General features: G+C 56.6%; 1 protein-coding gene across 3 annotated transcripts in view; it reads right to left on the bottom strand.

Annotated features, from left to right (window-relative positions):
* Nucleotides 1-2,029: 2,029 nt before the first annotated feature.
* PACS1 (phosphofurin acidic cluster sorting protein 1) overlaps nucleotides 2,030-12,183 on the bottom strand; it is a 115,110-nt gene continuing 104,956 nt past the window's right edge. For all 3 annotated transcript variants that reach the window (XM_019737688.2, XM_019737689.2, XM_074336720.1), the window contains exons 16-24: nucleotides 11,666-11,820; nucleotides 11,440-11,550; nucleotides 10,605-10,707; nucleotides 10,109-10,151; nucleotides 7,910-7,952; nucleotides 7,479-7,614; nucleotides 5,188-5,414; nucleotides 3,642-3,761; nucleotides 2,030-3,521 (exon numbers count right to left, since the gene is read on the bottom strand). In XM_019737688.2, coding sequence (XP_019593247.1) covers nucleotides 3,406-3,521; nucleotides 3,642-3,761; nucleotides 5,188-5,414; nucleotides 7,479-7,614; nucleotides 7,910-7,952; nucleotides 10,109-10,151; nucleotides 10,605-10,707; nucleotides 11,440-11,550; nucleotides 11,666-11,820 — 1,054 coding nt within the window. In that variant the 3' untranslated portion in view covers nucleotides 2,030-3,405. The remainder of the gene's footprint in view (nucleotides 3,522-3,641; nucleotides 3,762-5,187; nucleotides 5,415-7,478; nucleotides 7,615-7,909; nucleotides 7,953-10,108; nucleotides 10,152-10,604; nucleotides 10,708-11,439; nucleotides 11,551-11,665; nucleotides 11,821-12,183) is intronic.

The following is a 12,183-nucleotide window of genomic DNA, read 5'->3' as shown; positions in this document are numbered from 1 at the left end:
GTGAGAGGAGATAATCACGCAGCCCTCGGGACGTCAGATCACGTAGGCCTGGCAGGTCGTGATGAGGGCTTTGGATTATATTCCTAGGGGCATGGGAAGCCATGGGACAGTTTGGATTAACACAATCTGATTACCATTTTAAAAGGCTCTCCCTGGCTCTTGTGTGGAGAACAGACTACAGGAAGAGGAGGTGGGAGCAGAGATCATCAGGAGGCCACTGGGATATCCAGACGAGAGGGAGTGGCAGCGGTGACAGCGGTGAGAGCAGCTGGACTCTGGCTGTCAGAGGCGAAAGCCTTGAGGACGTGCGGTGGATTGGACGTTGGCTCTGAAAGAGGAGTCAAGGGTGAGTCCTTGTTTCTGCCTCAGCAACTGGAGAATGGAGGGAGGAGCCTGTGCACAGGGAGCATTTCACCAGCGGCTGGAGCCCCGAGTTGCCCGTTTCAAGGCTGGGCAGACGAGGAGGGTACAGTAAGGGAGGCCGAGAAAGAGCAGCCAGTGAAGTGGGAGAACAGAGGCTGCCCGGGCCAAGTGGAGAAAACGATTCTAGCAGGGAGCATGTACGTCCAACGCTACTGATGGTCAAACAAGACCATCAAGAAAGGTCAAACAAGAAAATGGACCCTTGGATTTGGCTCTCCTGGTCATCGGTGACCTTGGTAAGGGAACTTTTGATAGGCTTGTGAGGAAAAAAGCTTGAAGGAGTGGGAGGAAGCGGAGACAGGGAAAGCGAACAATTCTTTGGAAGAATTTCTAAGGGGAGCAGAGACACAGGGTGGGAGTCAGGGGAGCAGGATCAGGCGAGAGGTTTTTAACATGGGAGCTATTACTGCGTGTGCAGAAAAGATCTGGTAGAGACGGGCAAATGCAGGAGTGAAGCCCTGGAGGAGAAAGGGAACTTGTGGGTGGGGACAGGGGAGGGCGCTGACAGCTACAGGCAGGACAGAGGCTCTGGAGACAGAAGCAGGGCGGCTGGGAGAAGTTCACGCCTCCTCTTTACTCTCTTCTCCCCATCACCTGCTCCCTCTTCTGGGCTCTGAGCTGGGGCCCAAGTCTGCTTGCCCCACACCCCTCCCACTTGGGACTGCTCCCAGCTCCCCACAGCCCCTGCCCTGCCAGTGCCCTCCCGCTGCAGGCTCCTGGGAAGGCCTCTGTGGGCATGTTCTCTCGTCACCTCAGACACAATTTGAGGTGTTTCCTCTCAGTGACCAGATTGTACACATCGTTCTCTACCTAACATGCGATTGCATTCTGGGACACTTTCGTAGCCCTCAGTGGACTGTCCCCCTTGGGAGGCAGCCATCAGTTCCATTTTCCAGGCTGTTTGCACAGGGCCATCCCCCTGGGTCTCAGGGCCTCCCTCCTTCAGGTCATCTCATCACAGGGCTTGGGGAGCTAGTGGTGACAGCCTGCCCCACTTGGCCATCCACCCCTCAGTGGCTGTGTCCTGTAGGATGAGGACGCCAGCCCCCACACCCCGTGCAAGCCCCCCTCTCTGGCTTCTTCATGGGAGGAGGCTTGGCGTGCAGGCCTGTCCTGGGAGCTTGTGGAGAACCAGGCATGAGGGAGCAGGGGCTATGGCTGTGCCATCTCTAAAGTTAAGGGCGGGCAGGAAAGCCAACTCAGTGATGGACCCCTCAGCAGACATAGAGAGTTCTTTGGCCTCAGACCTCACCAACTTCCACAAACTATGGCAGGACATCAGTCAAGTGGGGGGAGAAGAGCCAAGTTCGACTTTTCAATCAGAAGAGTGCCCTTGACATGTCACTGCCTTGGGAGGTGGGATCTGGGGATGGTGAGTCCCAGGGGGAAAATGGGACTTGGGTGTGCAATGGTGTTCTGTTTCTGACCGTTTGCCTCCTCCTGGGCAAGACACTTTCAAGCCTGTGTACCTATAATTAAAAAATGGGAATTTGCTTCTTTCCAGCCAGTTCCTCGTTGGTTTGGAGTGGAGTTGGCTGCATTGTGCACAGGGGCAGGGGGTGGACAGACCCTGCGTCACAGTGAGGCACAGAAGCCCGAGGCTTGCTAATTGGTAAGAAATCACCAGTTTATTGAATGAAAAATCCAGCATCCACTCAGCCCCTGCCACTCCACCCCTCCGTCCTGCCAGGAGGGCAGCACAGCCCGGGAGATGCTCTGGACAGCAGCGCTGGGCCGTGGGTCAGAACTGGGAGTTTGGGGGAGCTATGGAGAATGAGAAAGACACTTTTCAGAATGAAGTTCTGTGCAAAAACTTCTGGAAGGGGTGAGGAGGCAACGGTCAAGATCTGGAGGTGCTGGAGAGGGAAGGAGGGCTGTGGCTGGGACTGTGACCCAGTGCGCTCAGCCTCTCCTGAGACGGCGGATGGTCGAGGCTGAGAAGGGAAGGGCTGAGACCCCCGAGGCGAGTCTGTGGCAAGAGGGAGGGAATGGAGCCTGCTGGAGGAGACCAGACTGCGAGGATGGGGTCTCTGCCCAGACCAGGGGCCTAGGACAGAGCAGGGGAAGAGCAGATCAAGGGAAGGGAGGCAAATGGACACAAGTGGGAACAGGGAGGTGAAGGGGCTGGGGGGCCAGACAATACACTGGTGGAGGTCTGTCTCCCATCTCCCCAGAATCCAGAGTTTCAGGAAGAGACAGAGCTGTGCTGGGTGGAGGGATGGGAGGAAGAGGGAGGAGAATCATCAACAAGGGGGAGCCACAAGGACAGGGACCAGTGCCCAGGTGCGTCACATGGACCAAGAGACTGGCTGTGCAGAGAACCAATGAAACGCTGAGGACACACGCAACATCTACAGGGGACCTGGCAGTGGTGAGGAGGTTTTGCGTGGGAGAGACCAGGAAGGCCCCTCCATCACAGAAATACACAGCATGGCCACAGAACACTGCCCTAGGGTGGGGGAAGGGTGGGAGCGGCCCGTGACTGCAGACGGGAGGGGGTCCCGTGGGCTCAGGCTGGGACATGTCCATCCAGCAGCTGGGCAGTAAAAAAGGAAGGGGGAGGGCTAGACTCCTTGCTGTGGGCCAGGATTCCAGGTTTCCTATTTCCAGGAAGGGAACTGGTGCCATGGTGCCAAGGTGCCACGTGGGGAAAGAGTTTGGAAGTCAGGGGAAGGAAAGACCGGAGGACTCAATTCCAGGGACTGGGGCCAGAAGGCAAAATCAACATGCCTCGGGCCTGGAGCAGGAGGGAGGGGAGGAAAGGGAGAGGAGGAGGGAGGGGGCTGCCCAGGGGGGACTGAGCAGTGGGGCGGGGCGGGGCAGTGACCCCAGCGGCAGTGTCCTTCAGGACTGGGCAAGGGAGATGTAGGCCCCAGGGCCAGGAAAGGGGGTGCTGGGCCCAGGCCTGCTGGCCTCCCCCTGCCCGCAGGCGGCGAGGCTGGTGGCAGTGCCAGGAGGGAGAGTGGCCAGAAGACTGTGCCCTCAGGTGGTCTTGCTTCCACTGAACAGTCCCACTGGAAAGTGCTTGACATGGGTGGGCCACTGGGCCGCCAGCTGGAAGAACTTGATGTCACTCCACTCGACTCCATCAATGGACACTGGGGGAGACGGGAAGGGAAGGGTGTGACCAGGACAGCTAAGGCCATCTTCCCAGGGTTCCTTGGGGGGCACGGCCTCCCTGCCCCCACAGTCCCGCCCCCTCCCGCCCATGCGCACACCTCTCAGCATGGTCTGCTGCTGCTTGGCAGAGCAGATGAGGCGGCTGATGCCTTCGATGACTTGGCTCTTAGAATCCACCTCCTTTTCTCGAGGTTTCTTGCTCAGGAAGATGGTGGGAACTAGAAAGCAAGCAGGAGGCCCATCTGTCACAGCCCCTGGTAGTGCAGCCACCTTCTCTCCTCCCCCCCAGCCCCCCCCTTCCTGTGCGAAGGGGGGTGATGTACAGAAAGCACCACTTCCGGCCCGGCCCCCAGGATCTCCATTTTTCTGCCCTGTCCCAGCACGGGTCCCCCAGCCCCCTGGGCCCCGAGATCTCCATCTGTGGAACGAGGACCTGGGGCCAGATGGTCTCTGAAGTCCCTTCCAGCTCGAATGTTCCAGGCAGCCGGTGGGACACCAGCAGCATGTAAGGCTGTGCCTGCGGCGCTGGGAGGGAGGCCGCACAGCAGTGTTTGTACCAGCTCTGTCTGGGGAGGCGCTCCCTGTTCCACTCCCACTTGGGAAGAGGCAAGAACAGGAGGGCACCACCCTCGGCCAGTCTCTGGGGGCACTTGAAGGTTTTGGCTGCAGGCCTGGCACAGCCCCTGCCCCCCATCTGTGGAGCAGAGGCATGACAGAAAGCAACCCTGCTGCTTTGGGAGCACGGCCAGAGGAGGGAGGCTCCAGCAGTTACAGGAAGTCCCCTTCCTGACAGCTGGGGAGGTGGGGCCGCTGGGAGGGCCCTAGGTCACAGATCTGAAGGTTTGCACCCGAAGTGACAGCAGCAAGTGCTGCCCCAGCACTGGCCTGCTTGTGGGGACTCCGGCCCCACTCTCCCAGAGCACAGGACCCAGAGCCACCCCAATTCAACCTCTGGTACCTTAAGCCACCCCTCTGATCTGGAATGGGCTGTATTCCCCTTAATTCTTTTTTTTTAAATTGGGGAATATTGGGGAACAGCATGTTTTTCTAGGACCCATCAGTTGTCCTTCAATCTAGTTGTGGAGGGCGCAGCTCAGCTCCAAGTCCAGTCGCCGTTTTCAGCCTTTAGTTGCAGGGGGCGCAGCCCACCATCCCATGCAGGACTTGAACCGGCAACCTTGTTGAGAGCTCGCGCTCTAACCAACTGAGCCATCGGGCCGGCCCTCCCCTTAATTCTTAAAACACAACTGTGCCCTTTTGCTTATGAAGGCTCGAGGGGTCTCCAAGGCTGGGTGTGGACGTGGTGCTCCACGGGGCTGTGGCCTGGAGTCCCCGAGGGCCGTGACCAGAGAGATTCCCTTCCTTTTGGCAGCACTATCTGCCTCAGTCCCTTCGGTCCCTGAAGTGCTGACGCTCAGCAGGCAGGGACCAGTGACACACCAGTGACACAGGGGGAACCTTGGTTTCCTGTTACAGAAGGAACGGCCTTGTCCCGTAGGGTGAGGCAGGACCCCACGGACCCCACGATACTCGCGCTGCTTCACCCTCATCCAAGAGCCCCCAGAAGCAGATTCCATTCTAAACCCCCAGAGGAGAGCGGGGGTCTGGTGGCCCTGATCGCCCCTGGCCTCAGACATCACTAACCTTTTTTGTTCTTCTCTTTGGTGACCACAGTCATTGCCATGGTGCCGGAAAGCTGGGCCTCCCCACCGTGGGGCAGGCGGGAAACCTGAACTGAGCGGAAGACGCTCTTGAGGGTGTTCTTGGAGCTGGCGTCTCGCTTGTCACCTTCCCTCCTCCGCTCCCCAGGGTGGCCCAGCCAGTAGTCCACCTGGAGTCCAATCACGTCCCCATATGGGCTGTTGGGGCTCCTGGGGAAGGGGAACAGTATGGAGGGTAGGCTTTGCCCTCAGTTCCCAACTACATGACCAGGTGGAGGGGGGTGGAATGGGGACCCCCAGGCTCTGGGAAGGGTGAGAGGAGGCAGCCGGCTAAGTGGCTCCAGGGTTCCTCTAGCCTCACAGGATTGGCTCATGTAGGACTGAGAGTCAGGGGACCTGAGGACAAAGCCAGGTGAGGGCAAAGACACGAATCACAGTGAGGGAACCAAACAGAAAGTCACAGGGGACGGGGCAAACAGGAAGGAAGCTTTCCGAAGGAAGAAAGTGAGTGTGCATACACACACGTGCAAGCGGGCACTCCCCCACACACCCATCACACAGCCTGGCAGAACAGCCAGGGTCGGGGAGATTAAGTGGGGCAGAGGCGGCGACTCAAGCAGCAGCCCCGGGAGACCTGATGGATCTGACCTGCGGCTTCTCTTGTTTATGGCACTTCTAGCTCTGGGATAATTTTAGCTCCAAGGGGAGAAAGAGCTGATGCGCTCTTGAAAGGAGGCGTCAGACACAATAGGTATGGAGGCTACAAAAGTCACCTGACATTTCTCTTTCTGCCTGGTTTCAGCGGTTCCGTGAAACAGGCTAGGAAAGGAGGTTGATGTAAAGACTGGTCCCCAGGGCCCCCAGGAAGCCTGGAACCCAAGGGCACTGGGGCCACAGCTGGCTGTGCGGGACTTCCTCCTTTTCCTGCATGGCCCATGGAGAAGGGAAATGAAAAGGGGGAGAGAGGGCGGGGAGGACAACGGTTGGGATTTGAGCTCCAAAGCAGGCTTCTCATGACCCAAGAACACTTCCTATATTTCAGGGGCCATGACAATGTCACTGGTGGTTCTGGAAAAGCCGCTGGCCAGGACCTACCCTCTCTGTTCTACAAGGACAATCATCAGAGGAAACAGAAAGAGGTGAAGGCAGCGGAAGGGAAAATGGAAGGGGGAGGGGTGGGAGCTCCTTTCTGTGGGACCGCTGCCTCCAGAGGGGCCTCCCGGACTACCTGATCTAAACTTCGGATACTTTAGATCCTAAAGAAATTCCCTCTCCTCCACAAGTGCCCCCACTACTTTTCACAGCATCTCCTGCAATCTACAGTCTGAATTTCTGTGTTGCTTCAGCCCAGCTGGGGCCAGGAGCCTGAGCTCCAGGACAGGGTACCGCACGTCTCATTCGTGGTGACAGCTCCACGGCGCTGGAGGACAGACTGGATGCGTGAGAAGGGGCAGCAGTCCCATGTGTCAGCATCAACACACACGCCCTGACTTACGTCTCACAGCAAAACTGTGACTGGCTATTTCACCTCGACTTTCAGAGTCGAAAATGAAGCTTACTAACTTGTCCGAGGGACATTCTTTGCTTGACCCAACTTTAGCCAGGCTCCTGAACCTTCTCCAGGCCCATCTGTGCACTTCTTGTAAATCTAGTTTTAGCAAGAACTTCCCCCCCATATCTGATCACCCTGGATATCTGATCAGGTTTCTCACCCCCCACTCCCAGGATGTCTGGTACCCTGGCCTGCCTCAGTTTAGCCATTTCCTTTCAGTAATTTTCCACCCACTGACCCCACACTGCTCCTTGGCTAGAAACCCCCATTTGTTTGTGCTGTGTTTGGAGTTGAGCCCCGTCTCTCTCCCACTCTGCAAAATCCCATCACAGTGGTCCCTACACCTGATGCTCTAGTCCCGCCTTGGATAAAGTCTCCCTTTCTGTGCTTTCACTAGTGTCACTGACGGTAACAGAACCACAGCCCTAACCCACGTGTGTCTGACTCCCCCGCCCACACTTTCTACCACGCTGGGCAGCCCCATGAGACATGCACACAGCACTTTACAGGCTACCAAGGGCCACACCTCTGAGAGACAGACAAGGCCGACAGAGTTGTTCGATGACTTGCCTGGCTAGTGACCTAAGTCTCTGAATTCTCACTCCAGTGTTCTCACCACCGTCCTACCCTTTAAACTCAGTGTGCTGTCACTGCCTCGTGATGCCGCAGACCACGGGGAAGTCAGGCAGGCCCTGGGCCCTGATGGACAGTGAGAGCCTTACCCCACAACAGCAAGGGCACTGCTCATGGACGGGGAGGAAGGAGGGGTGGCCGTGGCATCTCGACTCAGGCCCGAGCTGGAGGGCGGTGATGTGGAGGGCACAGTAAGGCTGACCACAGGTGAGTCGTCCCCATCGCCTGTCAGAGAGCAAACACGGTTGGCCAGAGGAAGCCACTCCTGACCCACTGGTGACAAGGAGCACAAGTGCCCGCGCCTGTCTCAGTGGCAGCCTGTACGCCTCTGGGCCTTAGATGCCTGCCCACCGCTTCACCTGGGCAGTGAGGGTGCCCACAGTTTTCCTGCTCAAACTCAGAATTAACCTAGGACACCCCAAGTCTTCACCTTCTGGCCTGCTGGACTGGAGAGGAGGCCAGGAAGGCACCACCCTCCCTCCAGAGGGGCCCCACAGGACGCCTGTAACAGAAGTCTCACCTGTAGCAGAAGGAGAGTCTTCAACCAGACCCACCTTCACCACCTGGAAGGAAAGAAGAGACACCGCATTAGGTCCTCTTATCAAAGCTGCACATGTTCCGATCCAACCCGAAGCAGACAGCTGGGGGACAAGGGTTATTACGACCCATTATCTGAGTGGAGGCTTTGAAATTCTTTGCGAATTCAAAGCAGCCCAGATCTTTAAGAGACGTGAAAAAAACCAGTTCCAAAAAATGAGCTGGGGCACAAGAGACCTTGTGGCTCTTCCCTAGGGATACGGGCAAGGCCATCTGGAAGGCAGGAGCCATTTCCATAGCCTCATCTCCTGTCTTCTAAGATCTCAAGGGTAGGAGGCCATCTTCCCATGTCAGAGAGAGAAAAATGCAGAACACTGAGAAAGCCAGGGGATATGGGGGTGCTGGGAGGAGCTTTCCGCACGCCTGCTTGTTGCACCAAGCCAAGGGGACATGCAGCCGGGCTGATACCTGCTCCCTCCTTTCCAGACTTCCTTGAATCTGGAGGGATACCAGTCAGGAGGGGTCCCAGGCCCCCCCCCCCCCCCCAAGGTAGTGGTGTTGATTCCAAAGAATTTTAGATGCCTCATAGGGAATTCTGGGAAGGATAGAGGGCGCCCTCCAGTGGCCAGCAAAGAGCACAGCTAGAGAGACTGAATGTCAGCTGTGGCTTGAAAGGACAGGTGAACTGACAGGACCCCGGCCCACGACCTGGCAGAGGCAAGGCAGAGCTGGGAGGTCACAGAAGGTGGACCCTGGGGACTGGTGTGAAATGGAGAGCATGCGCAGATGGTCTCCTCGAGACTGGCTGCTCAGAACACAATGCTCCTATTCACTGAAATTTGTCCCAAATTTTCTCCGCATCCTATTTTAGATCCTGGAAAGTAACACACTAACACTCTGAGCTTCCTGGATACGACTCCCCTTGCTCCCCTAACGTTGCATGAGGCTGCAAGCTCCTTTGTTTATTGAACTTAAAATTTTTTATGTCTCTCTCTTAGCTGTGAGGCCAGAGTGGGCAGCAATCCACAGCTCTGTGACAATATGAGTCAGACCCCCACCCAGGCTACAGGCCACAGTCTGGGGCACCCAACACGACTGACTGTGGGAGAAGCCCCAGTGGCTAACAGGAAATGACTGGACAAGCCAGACCTCCTGGGAGGCTTTGCAAGGTACACAAGAGAAGGGGCAAGTGAATTTCCCCAGGCTCGGGCATCTCTCAAGATCACTCAAGACATCCAGAATCTGGGACAAGGCGCTGGGCCCCTCCCCTGCACATACCCTGTCCCCCGAAAGCTGGGAAGGGTCCTCAAGTCAATTATAAGAAAAGATTCAAGCTGATCTGGAAGGACAATTTGATCACCTCATACATGGAAATCTGAGTTTCAGCCAGACTTCTGTGGTGTGGTCTGGCCCAGGCAGGGAGTCAGATCTTCTCCCTTAGGGCTCCCTCTCTTGGTTTGTCTGTCCTGTGGCCCAGCTACCGCCACATGAAACAAAGACCAGTACCACCTGACACCAAAGAGATCCACAAGGTGTCCCCTTCATTTTCCAAATCCACTAGTATAGCGATTCTCCCTTGACTGAATAAAAAGGGAAAGAAAAGACCCTAATTCTCAGTGGTCTATCTGCCCCTAAACACAGAAACAACCTATTTCTCGCATTTATCTCCAGACTGTCACCTATCATTATTTCTGAGGCAGCTTTCTTTTCCCTGGAGCCTGCAGAAGCTGTGCTCTGGACATCACTCCCAAGGACAAGGCACAGGTTCAAGGCCTGGTGTAACAGATAGGAGAAACCAGTGATGACGTGGGATGGGCCATGATTTGGGAAAGGAGGACACTGAAAGGAACAGTATATGTCCTCGCTCAGCACTTCTCCACCTCAGTGCTACTAACATTTGGGGCCGGATCCTTCTCGGGGAGAGTGGGGGACGGGCATCCTGCACATGGCAGGATGTTTAGCTGCTTCTCTGGTCTCTACCCACTAGATGCCAGTAGCACCCCCACTCCCAGCTGTGACAACCATAAGTGTCTCCAGACATTGCCAGATGTCCCCTGGGGAAGACTCGCCTCCAGACGAGAACCACTGTCTAGATGAATCTTTTATGCGTGTGCGTGTGTGGGGAGGATAGGAAGGCCGGGAGAATGGCTGCGGCACAGGGAAGAGGGGAGTTAGTACTCACGCCAATGAAGGGGATAAACTTCTGATACGAGTCCTCATCAGGGCTGTTGGAAGAGACAGGAAAGCTTTACAGTCAGTAGGTGAGGCCATGTGGACAGCTGGGGACATAAGCTTTTCATGTTTTTTGTGGCTTTCAGGGAGTCCTGACAATAAACATCATCTTTCCATCACATTTCGGGGTGGCACGAGGAGCCACAAAATAGAAGCAAAAGACCGGATTCTGCACAGTGCACCCCCGGTTCCCATGTCTGAACCCCAGTCTCTGGGATGGGCTTCTCTGTACTGAGGGCGCCCAGGCGGGTGTGGAGGCCCAGGGCAAGGGTGGGAGGGCCTCAATGGGAGGCAGTAAAAATACTGCCTTTCTCTGTCTCCCGCATTCTCCTGGGTCTCCACACAGGGAAACAGGGTAAGAAGAAAAATGTGGAAAAGCAAAGAACACTCGAGACTGACCCAGTCCACCCCACCTACTTTAAGAAATCCCCCCAAGTCAAACTCACAACTTATGCCTGCAGGTCAGCATGGCTTCAGCCACAGGAAGCTGGTGCGTCACGCCCGCCCCATTGACATACTGCATCACGCGCCCCACCACGTCCAGTTGCTCTATAGAAAAGCCAGGAAGTGCCAGCTGATTGAGTTCAGCAGGCAAACCCAACAGCCCGCTTAGAGAACCCCCTTCTTGAGACCCACGGGAGACTTGAGTGGAGGCAGAGAGAGGGTTTGAAAGAGCTGTTGGTTTTGAATCTGCGCATCATGAACCAAAGTGCTGTCCCTGTCAATCATCTCTGGCAGTTCCTCACGGCCCTGCTCATTCCCGGGCCACCCATGCCCCGGTCTCTGTCCTTGCTCACACCAACCTCAGAACCTGGGGGGACCCCCCAGTCCACCAATCTGTGTCCGTCACTTCCTTTAAGGAGTGAGGAAGCACTTACCAGCCCTCAGCCCCGCTCCAATCCCGGCCACGAACACTGTATTTCAGGAGGACATGGCCAGTGTAGTGTTATTCATCATCAAAAGATCCCTTAGGAACTAGTCTCTGCTTCTGTATTAGGTCTGTACAACTAGGTGTGTCCTCCCCGGCCCCCCTCAGGGCCCTCCTTATCTCTAGATGGACAGGAGCAGAGCCAACAGCAGAGACCGAAAGCGCCCAGAGTGGAAGGAAGGGCTGCTTACCGAGCCTCCTCTTAAGAAACACTGAAAGCGTGAACATGCGAAGGGACTGGGAGTTGGAGCCCCAGGGAGGACGAGCAGCACGCTCCCCTGGGCCCCTCTGTCGGCCAGGACCGGCTCTCCATGAACCACATGGCATCTCCATCCCTTCTCAGGGGTCATTACCTGACACTGGGGGCTCCGAGCGACTGAACAGTTCTCTCCAGCCAGAATCAAGGAAGGTGCTGCTGTATCTACTGTCGACTGAGCCCAAGTATTTGGCCACAGGGTGAGAACCTGGTAGGTGGAAACCAGAGAAGGTGAACTGGTTAGGGGATGGAGTGACAGCCCCTCCTGAGGAGCCCCCGACGCCCCTACCCCTGCTTTAGGACTGGGACCCGCGCATCCTCACCGAGGGGGATGATGAGAAAGCGCATGTAGCCAAGCCAGTCGGAGGTCTTGCTGGCCAGCGACTTGACGAAGAACCGGAGGATGGAGCTCAGGTACGTCTGGCCGCCCAGCGCTGCCACCTTCACTGGCCTCGGCATGGAGGAGTTGCAGTTGCAACTGGGGAACAAGGGGACAGTCAGAACCACTCAGAGGAAGGCCCCAGTCTTAGGCTTGCCTTGATCTCAACAACGCACAGGGGAGAAGCAAACTCATAAAATACCACAGAGAGAGAGGGAATAAACCACATCGCTCTTGTCTGAGAGAAGGCAGGTCACTGTGGAGAAGGAAGACAGAACCGGCCAAGGCTAATGGGGAGACAACTCTGCAGTGCCGCAGGGCTCAGTGGAGGGCGTGAGTCTGGGTGCCTGCAGGACCCCCCTGCCCCTCAGGGAGGTCCTGGGAGCGGAAGCCCTGACTCTGGGTGCCAAGTGGCACGGTACAGCAGAGGGACGGCAGTAAAAGGCCTTTGTCAAACCCTGG

This window comes from Rhinolophus sinicus, linkage group LG06 (assembly GCF_036562045.2).
Source record: "Rhinolophus sinicus isolate RSC01 linkage group LG06, ASM3656204v1, whole genome shotgun sequence".
Lineage (NCBI taxonomy): Eukaryota > Metazoa > Chordata > Mammalia > Chiroptera > Rhinolophidae > Rhinolophus > Rhinolophus sinicus.
This window is presented reverse-complemented; position numbering and strand designations above follow the sequence as displayed.